This window comes from Equus quagga, chromosome 1 (assembly GCF_021613505.1).
Source record: "Equus quagga isolate Etosha38 chromosome 1, UCLA_HA_Equagga_1.0, whole genome shotgun sequence".
NCBI lineage: Eukaryota > Metazoa > Chordata > Mammalia > Perissodactyla > Equidae > Equus > Equus quagga.
Window position 1 is genome coordinate 53,913,289 of NC_060267.1, and position 18,921 is coordinate 53,932,209.

At 39.4% G+C, this 18,921-nt stretch overlaps 1 protein-coding gene across 4 annotated transcripts in view; it reads left to right on the forward strand.

Moving 5' to 3' along the window:
- The first annotated feature begins 2,023 nt into the window (after positions 1-2,023).
- The window catches only part of PARP11 (poly(ADP-ribose) polymerase family member 11), a 37,162-nt gene continuing 20,264 nt past the window's right edge, over positions 2,024-18,921 (forward strand). For 2 of the 4 annotated variants that reach the window (XM_046678000.1, XM_046678008.1), the window contains exons 1-2: positions 2,024-2,213; positions 2,489-2,727. Coding sequence is in view for 1 of the 4 variants with exons in the window: in XM_046677990.1 (XP_046533946.1) it covers positions 2,196-2,213 (18 nt within the window). In the remaining 3 variants the exon portion in view is untranslated. The remainder of the gene's footprint in view (positions 2,214-2,488; positions 2,728-18,921) is intronic. The other 2 variants (XM_046677996.1, XM_046677990.1) reach the window with 1 other exon arrangement.

Below are 18,921 nucleotides of genomic sequence, written 5' to 3' on the forward strand. Positions count from 1 at the left end.
AACATCCTTTCCCAATTAAAAGCTTATAGTAAACTAGGAATAGAAAGAAATTTCTTTAAAGATGACGATGTATTTAAAGAATATTTAGCACCAATTAGGGGCAAATGCTTGTCATACTGCATTAAAGACATGCCCATTATCTTGCCCCGTATTCTTCAAAAATTTTCTGGGTTTTGGCCAATGCAATAGGAAGAGTGAACACTGCATTATTTGTAGGGGAAATGACTGTCAACATAAAAATTCAGAGAGATCAGCCGATGAGTTATTAAAACTAATACATTTTCGCAGCATGGTAGGATACAAGATAAATACACAAAAATCTACAGTTTTTCTAACTTACAGCAATGAAAATGTCTCATTCACAATAATGATAAAAACTACAAAATATCTACAAACTTCACAAGAATTATGCAAATATATGTAAAAAATGTTTTTAATGTATATAAAGATATAAAAGACCTAAATACATGAAAAGATGTGTTCCTAGATGGGAAGACTCATAATTTTGAAAAGTTTGAGAAGAAGACAATTAGGAGAGGAATTGCTTTATGAGAGAACAAATATATTATAAAGTTATAACAGTTATAACAGTGTGGCACAGCATAGGAACGATTAAGCAGATAGTTTAATAGAATAAACGAAAATGTTCAGAAATATATATATAAATATGCAAACTTAATTTGTGATTAACAGTGGCACTTCAAAATTGTGGGGAAAGAATGGATTATTATTGGGGCAACTGGTTAACTATTTGGCAAAAAGTAAAGTGAAAAAAAGGTAAAGGGACGAGCCACTTCTCAATCCACTTACTTGAATGAATTAGAGATTGGAAGTTTACACACTCTTCTTGAGTGTAGTTTGGCAATACGTATCAAAATTTGAAATTTCCATAATCTCTTAATTCCATTTCTAGGAACTAACTTCGAGGAGGTAAATGGACAAATGTAGAGATACATCTGTATATGATTGCTTACTGCTGCATTTTTTGGAATAGTAAAAAATTGAAAACTACTTAAATATCTATCACAATGGGTTATTTCAAATGTATATGTGTGTAACATGCATACAAACTATGGGATGCCATGAGTCTACTTTAAAATGATGAAATGGGTTTCTGTGTATTGAAATGAAGGATAGCCACATCACATTAAGTGAAAACATCAGGTTCTAAATCTGTAGGTATTCTTTGATCAAAAAAGATTTTTTTTAATGTGTGGAGATATAGAAAAGACCAGAAGGATATTTACAAACGGTTTCTTTTTCATTTCCTGTGGATAGATTCTACTTCTTTGCCTAGAAGATTCTTTCCCACCTGTAGCTCTTTACCCAGGTAACTTCCATAGGAGCACATCCTCAAGGTCTAAGCTTAAGCTTCTTGGTGGGGGCCCCTAGATAAGCATGCTCTCAAAGAACCCTGTACTTGCCATACTACCATATTGCACCTTTTTATTTATCTAAATCAGTTACTTTTTGCTTTTCCTCTAGACTCTAAGCTCCATGAGGACTGCATATGGGTCAGTCCTATTCACTACAGAGCCTAGCACACTGTCTGGCAAATAACCGTCACTTACTGAGTTCTTACTGTATGCCAAATACTGTGCAAGGTGCCTTAAAAGATCTCACTACACTCTTAGACAGATGCTATCGTCATCTCCATTCTGAGGAAGAGGACACTGAGTCAGATGGTGAAATTTGTCCCAAATGCCATCGGCCACGCTAGGATTAATTCCCAGGCCTGACTCTTGACCACTACACTCACTATATGGTGATCCATAAATGTTGGAGGAAATACAACCAGCTGCGGCTTGAAGATCTCTCGGTAGGGATGCTGCATTTGGGGTTCAGCACAGGAAGAGCGCTTCGACCAGAAGCCCTTTGAACTCCACCACAACCCAGAGGCTTGCAAACCCCGCCCCTTACGCCCCGCCCGCCGAGCCCGGAAGAGAGCGGCGGGGCGGGGCGGGCTTCCGGGGCGGGGCGGGGCGGGGCGTGGCCGGCGCTGGTTGGCCGGCTTCGGGCGGAAGCGGGGAGGTGGTCCGACGCCGCTGGCTGTGACAGGGACGGGGAGAAGGAAGCCCTGCCTGGAGGCTGCCTCTCCATCACTTCGCTCCCCGGGACCCTCGGAAAAACCCAACACCCGGGCCCCACGGTCAACCCCTTCCCCCAGGCTCTCTCCGCTCGATTTCGCCACCGTTATGTGGGAAGCGAATCCGGTGAGTCGCCGGGCGGGATGGGGCGGACCCCCTGGGCGGGGTGGACGGGCGAGGGCGGGGGTCCCGGGAGCTGCGGCCGCTCCCCGCGTCGGGCTGCGCGGCTCCCCGGCCCCTGCCTTGAGCGCTGGAGACGGCTCGGCGTCTCGGGCCGCATTGCTTTCCTACTGCAGTTACTTAGTTTTCTTGCCTCGCCCCGTCACCGTGTGTTACGCTTTGTGTTTGCTCTCTGATTGGAGTTTCCGGGCTCCAAGCCTGTCCCTCGTCCTTTGCCGTAGGTGTGCCTGCCTGTCCGCCCGTCTCAAGCCGGGGCCTTGGGCCTGGGTCCTGAGTGGGTCCGGGAGGAACCGCCGGTGCTCCTTTGCCGGCTCGGTGGGCAGCCGTGGAAGACCTGGGGGCCCGAGCGTGTGTCCTCAGCCCTAGACCGTGAAGTTCTTAGGTGTTTGTTTCCGTGGACAGAGCTGATGACCCGGAACGTTTCGACTCTGTCAGCCTCCCTCCTCCTTGTTTGACTCCGGTATTTGCTTTGTGTCTGCATGTGTTTTTGTTTACTTTGCTTTTATACATTTATTTATTTAATGTGCAGCCCTCAAAGAGTGGACTGTTTTGCCAAGAGTATTCCATTAATCCTGTTAGAGTTGAAATCGCCTAGTAACATGGCAGATGTACGCACTTCACGCCTGTGAGTTGACTAGGAAAGTGGCACAACCACCCTTCAGCAAATTGTTAGACTAAATATGCGAAACGACCCCATATGCTGAGAGAACCGCCTAAATTTACTTTAATACCCCTGTTTCCATACTTGCAGTAACTTCTTTGCTGTAATCAATACTTCCTTTCTTTTCCATTCCTGGAATATATTTTCAGAGAAGTTAGAGAGTTTATTAGTAAGTTCCCTTGTCTTTTTAAGTTTTTATCTGGTAGAAACTAGTCTGTTGGTCTCGATTTTTCGGTTCATATTGTGGTTCCATCCCAGTCCATCATGTAACAGTGGTCATCACCTAAGATTGGGGCGGGGTGGGGGGGGAGGGTTCATACATGTAATCCTGTAAGACCACATCAGGGGAAAGTAGTTTCCGGTATTTGATTTTGGCAAAAATAATTTAGAATTATAACAGTGTGCTCTCTGCTGATATATTCAGTTTCATTATCTGTCATCAACAATCTTCATTTTTTATCGTTATATATGTGTGTGTGTTTGTATACATTCAATTTTTATTAGCAGTCCTTCTCTTCTTGATTTCTCCATAACAAACCCTTTAATCACCCGAGTACATGTCTTGCTCAAAGTCACATGTTTTAAATCCATTATATTGTAAGCTCCATGCGGGCAGGGATTTTTGTCTGTTTTGTTCACTACAGTATCCTCAGACTAGAGCACAGAACCCGGGATATGGTAGGCATTCAGTAAATATTTGTTGAACAACAAAGTGATTAGGTCCATATTAGAGAGAGTCCTGCTCCCACTGTTTGTTCTTCATCCCATCACGTATACTACGTCAGCATTTGCTATTGGATCATTTCTGTGTGAGGATTATAAAGGTATTAAGGAATGTCTCTTATTTAGTTTGTCTCATCTCATTTCTTTGTAAGAAATGCTCCATTCTCTCTGAAATCACCCTAACAATTTTGCTTGATTTCAGTGGAGCAGGCTGCCTTTTGTTAATAGTGGTGAACCTTGCACATATAATCCCACATTCTTCTCTTGACCCTTATCATGCCACCCTAATACGTCTTAAAGCTTTATATTTTCTTACTTACTGATATTGTTTTTCTTCCTTTGAGTGAATGCTGTCAATAAGGACAGTTTAGTTTTTAAGAATACAATCCGCATTCTGCATGCAGGTTAGTAATTTGTTAGTTTCTTTTAATAGAAGAGGCATCTGGATAGTCTGTCCAGCTGTGTTCATGGAATGAAAATTAATTTTGATGTTATCCTAAGCCAAACACAACTGGGAAGACTAAAAAAACCCCACAATGCATCCTAAAAATAAATGTAGGTGACTTTTGTGTTATCCATCAGTTTAAATCACAGTGTGCCATTTCTTTTCCATTGAATGAGACAAGAAAGTCTACTTCTTGGAGAAAGGCCATTGTGAACTGCTTTAATTAAAGACTTCTGCTTAGTTTCTTCCTGTATCTTTTCAGTAGTATCCATGATTGATACGCCACATATGATCTGCAAAGATACCTTCTGTGTGATATTGTATCCCACTCCCAAGTGTTTGGAGGAAATATGACGCTGACCCTGGCCATGGTATGACTCAGAAGTAGCTGCTCCTTCCAGGTGAAAAGACTCCGTGGCATAGTTTGAGTGTAGAAAATCACCCCCGAGCTTGCAACATTTCCTCATGGGGGGTGTGGTGAGAAAGCCAAAACAAAATAACCAAGAAGCTATAAACAAACTTGATCTCAGTACACAACTTTATTTATTTTTTAAGACAGTCGTGAGGTCAGTGATGATTCTCCTCGAGCCTTTCCCTGCCCAGGCACATAGAGGTAAGTGTGAGGCCCCTGCCCAGGCAGCCCAGAGTGACAGAGCGGCGGGTGCATGCAGCTCTGAGAGGACCTCTTGGGAGTTCTCCACCCACCTGTGGGAGGTAGCCCCTGACTGATGTCCCCAGTTTAGGAAAGTGACAAAATCTGTAGAAAACCGTTGGAGAGGATGCCATCGCTGCTTTGACTGTATACCCTGACTCTGTCCTGCCCTTCTTTGTCTCTTTGTCATTGTCTCATCCCTCATTGCTGGGGTTGGAATGAGTAGATCAGTATTACATGTGAGGAAGTTCCAGCTTCTCTCTTTCACACTGATGAGGGAAACTGAAAAGTGACAAACATCTTTTCAAGATTACAAGACACCTGTCACAGTAATAAGACCTTACTTTCAATGATACACTCCTCCATAATTCTCTTCCACTTATTAACTCATACTATTAGAATAATCTGATGAGTTACCTAAGGGAGGGGAGAACGATTTTCTCAAGGTCACACAGGTGAGTAAGAACAGAACTGTACTGGGCCCATGTCCTCTTCTGCTCCGTTCTCTTGTTTGGTGATAGCAGTGATAACGTTTGTGTATTGGCCCAGGCCTTTCCCTGCCGAGCGACCTCTTTCTCTGTGATTTTATATTCACAGCTGCTTCCAGACTCCCTTGGGACTATCATTCCATCTCTCCTTTTTCCATCAAGCTTCTTTTTTTTTTTAAAAAAAGATTTTATTTTTCCTTTTTCTCCCAAAGCGCCCCGGTACATAGTTGTGTACTTTCAGTTGTGGGTCCTTCTAGCTGTGGCATGTGGGACGCCCCCTCAGCATGACCTGATGAGTGGTGCCATGACCACACCCAGGATCCGAACCAGCGAAACCCTGGGCCGCTGAAGCAGAGCGCTGAACTTAACCACTCGGCCACGGGGCCGGCCCCTCAAGCTTCTTGAAAGAGTAGTCTTGTACTTTTTGTCATTCTTCCTCATACCTCAGCTCCTCCAGCCCCGCTTCTGCCCCTAACACCTTACTTGGAGGTCACCAAGAACTCGAATCACCACCTACAGTGGCGGTCTTTACGCGCTCACCCTCTTCTGGCTTTCTGCAACATTGATGCCATTAGAGGTGTTTCTCAAAACTCTCTTTTTTGGTTTTCCTGGGACTATACTCCTTTGGATTTCTTCTCCTTTCTGTGGTTTATCCTTGAATCGTAATCTTGACTTAGCTGCACTGCCTTCATCTACCCCTGAAGTGTTTCAGCTTAACCTTTTTTTTTCTCTCAGCACATCGTTTATTGAAGCTCCAAGGCTTCAGATGTCACTGCAGTGAATATTCCTGCCACATGTGCATCTTTAGTCCTGACCCCTTTCCTGAGCTGGGGCATGGACGGCTCAACTGGTTGTCCCTCTGATAGTTCATAGTATGTCTGAAGCAGACTCAGTAGTCATTGATTCATTACTTCCCTCAGTCAGTCAACAAATATTTAGTAAGTATCTGCTACATATAAAACACCCTTCTAGACACTAGAGAGGGAGATTACAAACATGGATCAAATCAGAGCTTGCCCCTCAGGGACCTTGCAATATAGCTTGAGGGGAAGAAGTGATACCAGAGGGTATCTGGGGGACTAGGAAGGTTTATTGAAGTAAGTTACATTTGAGCTAGGTGTTCAAGTTACAGAAGCAATCTGTAGAAGGGCAAAGGAAGCAAAATGAAAAAGCCCATGAAAGCGAAAGAGAATGGCAGGTACAATTTGGATGAAGGAGTGAAGTGGAGAAAGTGCACATCTGATGAATAGTGTCAGTATGGGCATCTTCAGAGAATGAGGATGGAGGGATTGTGGGTGGTGGGAACTAACATCTGTGTACTATCCCTTCTGCATCGGGCAGTGTATTTTATAGACATACCCTCAGGCTGGGGGGAGGGTGGGGGCAGCTTGTGTTCCTGGAAGTGAAAGTTTCATAGAGAACATGGTGTCTATGACAGTGTGTTCCTAGGATCAGCATACAGTCAGGGTTCATGATCTGGTATCTTCATCTTCTTTGCATTCTTTGTAATTGTTCTAATAGTGGATTGAGCTAAGCTTAGAGACCAGTGTGACGTGCCAGTGTTTGATGGCAGGGGGCAGTGCTAAGGAAGTGTATGCACACATAGGTTATCTAATACCCCTGTGAGGTAGGAATTAATAAATTATTATCCTCATTTTTTCAGTGACAATACTAACACTCAAAGTTTGGTGGACTTTCTGAATACGGTCAGAGACATGTTTTAAATCTACAACTTTCTGCCTCCAGAATGCATACTCTTTCCAGTCTAACTTAGGATATAGGATTTAAAGAGAGTAGAAGACAACCTGTGAGGAAAGTCACAGAGTCAGAGATAAGGAAGGGTTCCTGAGCTGCAGAAAAGCAGGACCATTTTGTGACACCAACTCGCATGTGTTTAGAATTTTTCTAGTGATGTGGCACGTGAGCACGAGTAGAGAATGATGTGGCCCTTGCAGGATTGGCATGGCGGATGCAGCACAAGTCAAGGAAATGAGTCTAATAGTTTTCAATATCAGAGAAGAAAAAAGTTTGGGACACAGGCTGGAAGCACGAGTTGGTGATAGTTTGGAGGAATCAGGTCGGGCGATATGCCGAGTGGGACCCATCTGGCCTAAAATGCTCAAGCAGAGTGTTGAAGTCTCTGGCTTACGCATCTCACCCTCAAAGAGGTGGACCCACTTTTGAAATAATGTCTGATGGCACTCATTTATTTGTTGAGCACCTGGTATAAGCCAGTTGGTTCTAAGACCCAGGGTTTATGGTGGTGAACAGAATGGACTAGGCCCCAGCCCTCATGGGTTTACAGTCTGGTGCAGGCAGGTAGACATTAAACCAATAATTACACGAATAACATTTAACTCCAATTGTAGTTCAGGGTCGGGAAAAAAAGAATACAGTGGAGCAGCTAGTAGTGGACTGGGAGATCAGGTAAGGCCACCTTGTGAAAGTCTCTTTTACAGAGATCTGAAGGACTGAGCAAGAGTTAGCTAGGTAAAGGTTGGGTGGGAGGCAAGGAGGGCTATTCAGACAGCAGAAATAGTGTGAGCAAAGATCCTGAGGCAGGAAGAAGCTTGGTATTTGAGGAACAGAGAGAAGCTGTATGTGGCTGGAACAAACTGAACCAGGAGACAAGGCCGATAGGTAGGTAGGAACTAGGCTGCGCATGTCTTTGTGGCACATGTTTAGGATTTTGAACTTTATCCTTAGAGGAGTGGGAAGCCATTGAAGGCTTTTTATATAGGAAGTCACATGAACATACTTGTGTTTTAAAAAAGATCATTCTGGCTGCTATGTGGAAAGTGAGTTATGTATTAGAGAGTGTGGTAGCCAGAATAATGGCCTCCCAAAGATATCCACATCCTGAGCCCCAGAAACTATAAATATGTTAGGTTACATAGCAAAGAGGAATTAAGATTGCTAATCAGCTGGCCCCATGATAGGGAGATTATCTTGCATTATACAGGTGGACCCAGTATAATCACAAGCATCCTTAAAAGTGGAAGATGGAGACAGAAGTGAGTCAGAGGGAGAGGTGACTATGGAAGAATATAGTCGAAGAGATACAGTGTTGCTGGCTTTGGAGATGTCATAGAGGGCCACAAGGCAAGGAATGTGGGTGCCTCTAGAAGCTAGAAAAACCAAGGAAATACATTCTCTCCTACAGTCTCCAGGAAGGAATCAAGCCCATGTTGATTTTAGGCCACTGAGTCCCATATCAGACTTCAACAGAATGGTAAGATAATAAATTTGTGTTGTTTTAAGTCACTGAGTCTGTAGTAATTTGTTCCAGCAGCTATAGGAAATTAATACAGAGGGATATCAGAAAAGCTGTTGGAAGACAACTTAGGAAGCTATAGTGTCAATGCAGTCCAGGGTAGAGATGAAGGTGGATTAAGTGGGTGGTAGTGGGGAGAGAGAAGTGGATCAGTTCAGGCTGCCCTTTGAATCATGAGTGCTAGGTTTCTGGCACAGGCAGCTGGGAAGAAGGAGATGTTTTCACTGCAATGTTGAGATTGGAAAAGGGGAAGATATGGCGGAAGTGAAGAGTTTGGTTTGAGGCCTTATAGGTTTAATGTGCCTATAAGGCATCAAGCAATAAAGTCAAAGAAGCAAGTCTGGAGCTCAGAGGAGAAGGCTGGGCTACAAATTGCAGTTTCTGCCTCAGCCTGTGAAGATGGCCTTTACAATCATGGGAGTTAGTGAGATCCCTAGGACAGTGTTTCTCAAACTTTCAGCACCCATGCCGATCACCAATTTTAAAGAATAAAGCAGTATTTTAAAAATTAATGATGTTTTTTATTGAAAAGGATGATATTTTTGCAGCCTCTTACAAAGTAGGTATCTAACTTGATAGCTAGCTTGAGATGTAGGTTAGACCCAAACACTTCGGGTTTTTTACCCTATATTTCTACTAAATTAGGAAATCCCGTGCTATAATTGTAGATTGTCAACATTTGCAACTGGTGTTTGCTGGCTCTGTCAGATGTTTTGGAATACCAAGATCGAATAGACAGCGAAATTGTGGGGAGAGTTCTCCCTGAAGACTGTTCCTAGTGCCATGTTATCAGTTGCCAAATTGACACGCTTATAGTATTAAATAACTCTAGGGGTGAATGTTTCGACCAGCCTGAATGTTTGGAAGATAGGAGCAGTGGAGTCTTAGTCATTCTTTGATTACTGCAGTCTCTGGAAAGTATCTGTTCCTGTTTTATTGTAAAATTTGGGTGTGTTCTTTATGTATCCACGGTGATAGAATCAGTCTCATGCTCTGATGAGTAAAGAAAACCATCAGATTCAGGGAAGGAATCACACCTTGGCAATTGAGCCCATTTGCAGCATAATTTAGTGACTTTGAAAAATCTGGTCTCTTATTCTCAGCAGTAAAAATTGGAGCATTTTGGCCTTGAAGTAGTAGGTTCAGATTATTTAAGATGCTGAATGTATTTCAGCCGTCCACTTAAGCAGGCCTCTGGAAATCAAGAATGACCATTAGCATTATCAACATCATCAAGAAATGTTTTTATCGCATCCTTCCGTTCAGAAACTCTTGTCAGCACTTTTTCATTTGACAGCCAGTAAACTTGAGTGGGAAGAGTAATCTTGCAAACACTGCCATTTCTTTCCACAACATCTGAGAGCACACACTCTTAATAGTCAAGATTTGCTGACATTCTGTTTTCATTATTTCCTTCAATTCTGTTCCGGTCAGGAGGCATATTGTTGACTTCTGAGTGTTCCGTATGTTTAAAATATCTCTTAGTATTACAGCAACACCTTTTCTTGCTATTTGTATAGGTTGTCCTCTGTCAGTTTTGAATGTTTGCACCTTTTTCCAGCCTGTCACAGCTCACAAAAGTATCATTGTCTCAGTGAAAACTGTCTCCCCTTGCACTGTGAGTTTTCCCTGGTAAGCAGAACAGAAGCTGCAGGGTGCTTCTGCCTCGTCACATGCCATGTGTACTGTGGGGACTGATTAGGGGTCCTCCACAAGTTGTTCCGTTTTAAAACAAAATGTATGCTGAAACACTCATGTGATGATAATTGCTCTTCCATATCGTGTGCCATTGACATTATGTGACTTCCAACAGAGTCGTTTATTAAAGAAATTTTGTCGATAGCTTGTTTTTCTCACAAAAGTTAAATTGGGCATTAAATTTGGATTGACGGGTTTCTCAGCAATATCAGGACTTAGACCTGTTTTAGCTGAAGGTGCCTCTTTTGTCTTGGCCCCTTCTGTGTCCTTATCAACAAAGCAAATTGATTTGGGTCTTTGGCTGAATGATGTGGAAGTTTACTTGGTTTTACACGACCACATTGGCTGGGTACCAGTGGCTGTGAACTGATCAGCACAGCCCGAATATAATGAGATATTGTAGTGAGTTGGTAACTTTAAAGAAAATAAAGGGATTTTTGTGAAAGTCATCATTAGTCTTATATTTCAACTTTAAAATGTATGTGGACAAATTTCTTTCATTACTCTTTCCTCGGAAAATGACTGCTAAAGAACTACTTCGTAGTTCTAGAGGACCATGTTTTGAAGATGCTGAGAAAGACAAGAAAAGGCTCAGGACTGAGCCTGAGGAGCCCTAAAAGTTACAGGCCCACTAGAGGTCAAAGTGCAAAGGAGATTGAGAGCTCGGGGCCAAGATGATCTGGAGAGTGTGATTTCATGGAAACAGAGAAAAGAGGAGTAACTAAGGACAGAGGGACTATGGAGTGTTACGGACAGGCCAAGTAAGATGAGGGCTGCACAAGAGCCTAGGATTTAGCACTGTTGCGAAGCTCATTAATCCTAGCAAGTGCCTTTTTTTCTTTTTTTGGTGATGGTGGTGAGAGATATTAGGCCAAAAGCTAAATTAGAGTGGGTTTTAGAATGCAAGGAAAGTGAAGGAGAAAACAGAGTTGTGTGTAGACAAAGAGTTATAGTTAATAAGCCACCAAAGGAGATAAAATGGAATCTTAAAAGTACTGAATCCAAAAGTAGAAAAAGGCAAAAAAGGGAACAAAGAACAGATAGGACAAATAAAAAGCAAATAGTAAGATGATACACTTAAACCTAACCATGTCAATAATCATACCAAAATAAATGCTCTAAATACCCCAATTGGAAGACAGATTGTCAGATTAAAAAGCAAGACCCATCCATAAGTTCCTCCAAGAAACACACTTTGAATGTAAAGACACAAATAGAATAAAACTAAATGGAAAGAGATATACAGTGCTAACACTAGTCAAGAGAAAGCTTGAATGATATGTTAATATTAAATAAAGTCAATTTCAGAGATAATTATATTATCAGGGGTAAGGAAAATCATTTGGTAATGATACAGGGGTCAATTAATCAGTGACAATCCTAAACATTTATGTACCTAATAATAGAGCTTCAAAATATATGAAGCAAAACTAATAGAACTCCAAGGATAAAAAGACAAATCCTGCTATAGTTGGAGATTTTAATGCTCCTCTCTCAGTAATTGATAGAGTAAGTAGATAGAAATGAGCAAAGATGTAGAAGACCTGAACAACACCCTTAACCAACTTGACCTAATTGACATTTATAGACTATTACACCCAACAACAGCTAAATACACCTTTTTTTCTAACTACTCAGAAAATATTTAACAAGGTGGGCCGTAAAAGAAATCTCACTAAATTGAAAATTCAAGTCATATAAAGTGTGCTCTTTGATCAAAATGGAATTCAATTAGAAATCACTAAAAGATCTATAAAATCCTCAAGCATTTGGTAAATAAATAACACACTTTAACCCATTGGTCAAAGAAATAAAAAGGGAAAATAGAAAGTAGGAAAACAACATATCAAATTCATGGTATACTGCTGAAACAGTAGTTAAAGGGAAGTTTATAGTTATATTAATGCCTGTATTAGAGGAGAAGAAATGTCACAAATCTGACAACTGCTTCCTCCTTAAGAAAGGAGAAATAGAAGAGCAAATGAAACTCAAGCAGGAGCAAGGAAATAAACTTTAGAGTGGAAGTCATTGAAACAGAAAATAACAGAGACAAATCAGTGAAACCAAAAGCTCTTTTTTTGGGAACATCAGCACAGTTGATAAACCTCTTGCCAGACAGATCAGGAGAAAGAGAACGGTTACAAATTACCAGTATTGAGAATGAGAAAGGTAACGTTATTACATATTCTACAAACATTAAAGGATAATAAAGGAATGTTATGAATGACATAATCTCAATCAATATGACAACTTAGATGAAATGAGCATATTTCTCTTAAGACACCAACTACCAAAGCTCCCTGAAGAAGAAATAAGTGACATGAATAGTCCAGTATCTATTAAAGAATTTGAATTTGTAGAATAAGCCTACACACAAAGAAAACTCCAGACCCAGATGGTTTCACTGGTGAATTCTAACAGTTAAGGAAGAAATAGTGCCAATTCTGCACAAACTTTCAGAAAGTTGAAGAGAAGGTAATACTTCACGACTGATTTTGTGAATCTGACATTACCCTGATACCAAAACCAGTCAAAGGCATTACAAGAAAACTACAGACCAATATCCCTAATGAACGTAGATGCGAAAATTCTAAACAAAATTTTAGCAAATCAAATCTCACAATATATAAGAAGGTTAATGCATCATTACCAAATGATGTTAATCTCAAAAATTCCAAGTTGGTGTAATATTTGAGCAGCAATCAATGTAATTCACCACATAAACTAAAATGAAAAAAACATGATCATTTCAACCCATGCAGAAAAAGCATTTGACAAGATGCAGTATGTTCCTGATAAAAACTCTCAGCAACCTAGGAATGAAGCAGACTTGCTTAGCCTGATAAGGGATGTGGGGAAAAGAGTTCACTCAGCAGGCCTGGGTTGCTCAAACCCTGCCCATTCTCAAGAAAAGCCTATTTCCATGACTATCCTTTTCCTAGCTCCAGGGAACTGAGCTCTTGGAATGGTTTGTTTAGTAAGTGATTTGCATGCCTGAGATCTTAAGCCATGCTATACCAGTTTGTCCAGATAGTTTATATTAGCAGTGTGATTTATGTTGAACACCTGCATTTCCTATGGAGGTCTGGAACTTCAGCCACTGAGGTCAATCACACAGGCACTATGAGATTCCATGACTAACTCCTAATAAAAACTCTGGACACCTAGGTTCAGGTGAGCATCCCTTGTTGGCAAGACCTTGTATTGTCACACATGGTTGCTGGGAGAATTAAGTGTGTCCTTTGTGGCTCCACTGGGAGGGGACACATGGAAGCTTGTACATGGTCTCCTCTGGACTTCACCCCATGTGCTTTTTCCCTTTGTTTATTTCACTCTATACTTTTGCTGTAATAAACTGTAACCATGAGTAGAGCAACTTCTGAGTCCTGTGATTTTTTTTCCCATCAGCCTGGGGGTGGTCTTGGGGACCCCTGACACAAAGGGCATCTACAGAATACCTGTATCTTATGTCAAACTTAATAGTGAAAGACTGAATACTTTGTCCCTAAGATCAGGAACAAGGAGATCATGCCCATTCTTTATTGAGCATTGTACTGGAGATTATAACCAGTGCAGTAAGGCAAGAAAAAGAAATAACAAAAATAGAATATATAGATATTCTATATATATAGAAATAACAAACAGAAAAAATATAGAATATTCTAGAGAAAAGAAGTAAAGCTATGTGTGTGTGTATGTGTATATACACCATATATATACACATATTATACACACACACACACATATATATACACACATATAATGCCTATGTAGAAAATCTGATGGAATGTTCAAAAATGTAGAACTAATACGTGAGTTTAGTAAGGTTGCTGGATACAGGTCCATATACAAAAATCAGTGTATCTCTTTATATTAGCAACATTCAATCAGAAATTGAAGTTTAAAATGGAATTCCATTTACAACGGTATCAAAAATATGAAACAGGCATGAATCTTGCATAAATGATGTGCAAGATCAGTACACTGAAAACTATAAAACATTACTGGAAAATATTTAAAGAAGACCTAAATAAGTTGAGGTATACTTCATTCATGAGCTGGAATACTCAGTATTGTTAAGATGCCAGTTCTCTCCAGATAGAGTGCTATGCAATTCCAGTCAATTGGAAGGACTTTGAATAGCCAGAGCGATTTTATAAAAGAAGAGCAAATTTGGAGCACTAACAGTACCTGATTTAAAGATTTAGTATGAAACCACAGTAATCAAAACAGTGTAGTATTGGCATCAAGATGGAGAAAATGATTATTAGAACAGAATAGAGAATCCAGAAATAGATCCATACACATACAGACAATTCATTTTTTATAAAAGTAAGATTCAGTGGAGAAAGGACAGTTGTTTCAACAAATGGTGCTGGAATAATTGAATATCCATAGGCAAAAAAAGAAAAAATGAACTTCAGTCCATACATTGCACTCTGTATAAAAATAAACTAAAAATACATCATAGACTTATACTGTAAATTCTGTAAGTTTCTAGAAGAAAGTGGTGAAAACTGTAAAGTTCTAGAAGAAAACATAAGAGAAAAATTTTTATAACGTTGATTAGGCAAAGATTTCTTAGATATGACTCCAGAACCATGATCCATAAAAGAAAAAATTGGTAAATTGGACTTCATCAAAATTAAAAATGTCTGCCCTTCAAAACACAGGAGAATGAAAAGATAAGCCAGTGACTGGAGAAAATTTTTGTAAAGCATATATCTGATAAAGGACTTGTACCCAGATGTATTAAAAACTCTCAAAACTCTATAAAAAGAAAACAAACAACCCAATTAAAATGGGCTAAAGATTTGAATAGACACTGCACCAGACAAGACAAGTAGATAGAGTGTAAGTATATGAAATGGTGCTCAACATGATTCTTCAACAGGGAAATGCAAATTAAAACCACAATGACATACCACGCTACATCTGTCTGTTAGATTGGCTAAAATGAAAAAGACTGACCATACAAAGTCTTGGTAAGTCTATGAAGCAACTAGAACTCTGATACACTACAGATGGGAATGTAAAATGATACATCCACTTTTTTAAAGTTTAGCAATTTCTTAGAAATTTAAACACACTCCTATCATATGATCCGGCCGTTGAACTGCGCGTTTACCCAGGAGAAAAAGAAAGCATATGTTTATACAAAGACTTGTACATCAAAGTTATAGCAACTTTATTTGTAATAGTAAAAACTGGAAACAACCCAGGTCTCCATCAGCAGGTAAATGGACAAATTGTGATATATTCATACAATGGGATACTACTCAGCAGTTGAAAGGAATTAACTCTTGACACACACAATAGCATGGATGGAACTCAAAATAGTCATGCTGATTGAAAGAAGCTAGACAGAAAAGGGTACATACTATATGACTCCATTATATAAATCTTTAGAAAAGGCAAACTAATTTATGACGACAGCAGGTTAGTGGGTGCCTAGAAGCAGGGGAGGGGGCATAAAGAAACTTTGGGGGTGATAGATATCTTTATCGCCTTGATTACAGTGATGGCTTAATGAGGGTATATGGTGTGAAAACATCAAATTGTATACTTTAAGTATGTGCAGTTTATTGTTTGTCAATTATACCTCAATAAAGCTGTTTAAAAAGATATCTATTGTTTTTTAATACAAAGTCTAGAAAGTAAAACTGCAAAATCTTTCATGGTGATTGGTGAAAGATACTGTGTCATGGTCAAAGATACTATGGCGTCACGTGCCTCGAGGCACATTTCTGGCAGACCAGGAGTAGATGAAAGAACTTAGGAAATTTGGCCCTTGTGCTTTCCTAGAGACTTTACCTATCCTGATTTTTGATAGAGATAGGAAAGCCTTTCAAGTAGTTCATCCATAATTTCTTGGGAATTTTCTTTTTGTCCACTATCTCTGCTTAGGCATCTAACCTTTTCCAGAATTTCTTTGTTGTTTCCTTCAGAATCTTTACTGTTGAAGCACCTTTTCAGAATAACTGTCATTTTTTTATTTGGCTGTACGAGTCCAATTCTTTGTTTCTTGTTTAAAGCTTTTAAAAGGAATAGCTTTATTTAGATGTAATTCACATACCATACTTTAACAGACTTAAAGTGTGCAATTCAATATTTTTTAGTAGATTCCTAGGTTTGTGTAACCATTACCACAATTGAATGTTAGAACTTTTTTTTTTTTTAAAGATTTTATTTTTCCCTTTTTCTCCCCAAAGCCCCCTGGTACATAGTTGTATATTCTTCGTTATGGGTCCTTCTAGTTGTGGCACGTGGGACGCTGCCTCAGTGTGGTTTGATGAGCAGTGCCATGTCCGCACCCAGGATTCGAACCAACGAAACACTGGGCCGCCTGCGGCAGAGTGCACGAACTTAACCACTCGGCCATGGGGCCAGCCCCGAATGTTAGAACATTTTTATCACTCCCAAGAGAAACCCCTACAACAGTCATTCACCTTTCTTCTTCTCCTTGCCAGCCCTAAGCAATCACTACTGTACTTTCTCTTTCTATAGATTTGCCTATTCTGTACATTTCAATGGAATCATACAATATGTGGTATTTTGCATCTCATATCTTTCATTTAGCAAAGTATTTTCAGAGTTCATGCATGTAGCCTTTGCTAGGGCTTCATTTCTTTTTAAGGCTGGATGATATTCCATTGTATTAAAGTTCCATATATTATTTATCCATTCATCAGTTGGTGGACATTTGGGTTGTTCCACTTTTTTGACTATTATGAATAATTCTTCTATGAATATTTGCATACAAGTTTTAGTGTAAGTGTATATTTTTGCTTTTCTTGGGTATCTATCTTGGAGTGGAATTACTGGGTTATATGTTAACTCTATGTTTAACTTTTTGTGCAAATCTTTCCAAAGTAGCTGCACCATTTTATGTTCCCACTAGTAGATATCTTACAATGTATGAAGGTGCCAATTTTTCCACATCCTCAGCAACACTCGTTATTGTCTGTCTTTTTGATTATGGACATCCTAAAATAAGTGTGAAGTGTTATTGTGGTTTTCATTTGCATTCCCTGATCACTAATGATATTGAGCATTTTCTCATGTGCTTATTGGCCATTTGTATATCTTTCAGGAAATTTCTATTCAAATCCTTTGCTCATTTTTATATTGGATTTGCCTATTTTTTATTGAGTTGTAAGAGTTCTTTATGTATTCCGGATACAAGTTCCTTATCATTTATGTGATTTGCAATTATTCTCTCCCTTTTTGTGAATTGTCTTTTCATTTTCTTGGAGGTGTCACTTACTGCACAAGGTTTTTTTATTTTGATATAGTCCAATTTATCTGTTTTTCTTTTGTTGCTTATGCTTTTGGTGTCATGTCTAAGAAACCACTGTGTAACTCAAGGTCACAAAGATCTATTCCTATATTTTCTTCTAAGAGTTTTATAGCTTTGGCTCTTACGTTTAGGACTTTGATCCATTTTAGTTGATTTTGATGTGTGATGTGAGGTAGGGGTCCATCTTCAGCTTTTTTCCATGAGGCTATCTGGTTGTCCCAAACTGACTGTTGAAAAGACTTGTCTTGGCACCTTTTTTGAAAATCGGTTGACCGTAAATGTAAGAGTTTATCTCTGGACTCTCAGATCTGTTTCATTGATCTCTACCTGTCCTCATGCCCGTCCTACCCTTGCTCTTTACTGTAGCTTTGTATTAAGTTTTGAAATCAGGAAATGTAAATCTTCCAAGTTTGTTCTTCCTTTTCAAGATTACTTGGCTATTCTGGGGCCTTTGCATTTCCATACAAATTTTAGGATCAACTTGTCAATTTCTGCAAGAAGGCTAGCATGGATTTTGTTAGGGATCACATTGAATCTGTACATCACTTTGGGAGCTATTGCCATCTGAACAATATTAAGTCTGATCCATGAACATGGGATGTCTTCTTCTTTATTTAGATTTTCTTTATTTCAACAGTGTTATAAAGTTTTCGCTGTATACATCTTACACATCTTTCATCAAACTTGCGCTTAAGTAGTCTATTCTTTTTGGCATTGTTGTAAATGGAATTCTTTTCTTAATTTCATTTTTGGAATGTTCCTTGTTAATATATAGAACTATAATTGAGTTTTGTATATTGATCTTTTATCTTGAAAACTTGCTGAACTTGTTTATTAGTTCTAGTAGTTCTTTAGTGGATTCCTTAGAACTTTCTACACAAAATCATGTCATCTGCAAATAGAGAGTCTTACTTCTTCCTTTCCAATTTGGATGCATTTTTATTTCTTTTGCTTGGCTAATTGCCCTGGCTAGAAGCTCCAGTACAATGTTAAATAGAAGTAATGGGAGCAGACATCCTCATTTTGTTCCCATAAAGTGATCAGTCTTTCAGCAGTAAGTATGATGTTAGCTATGGGGTTTTTGTAGATGTTCTTTATCAGGTTGAGAAAGTTCCCTTCTATTCTAGTTTTTTGACCATTTTTATTGTGAAGGAGTTTTGGGTTTTGTCAAATTCTTTTTCTGTGTGTTAAAATGATCATATGTTCTTTGTTTTTTATTCTATTAATATAGCATATTACATTAATTGATTTTTTTTCTTTTTTCTTTTTTTTTGGTCTGCTAAGCCAACCTTTTATTCCTAGGAAAAATCCCATTTGGTCATGGTGTACACCCCTTCTTATGTGTTGCAGGATTCAGTTTGCCAGTATTATGTTGAAGACTTTTTTTTCCCTGTATTCATAGGGACACTGGTC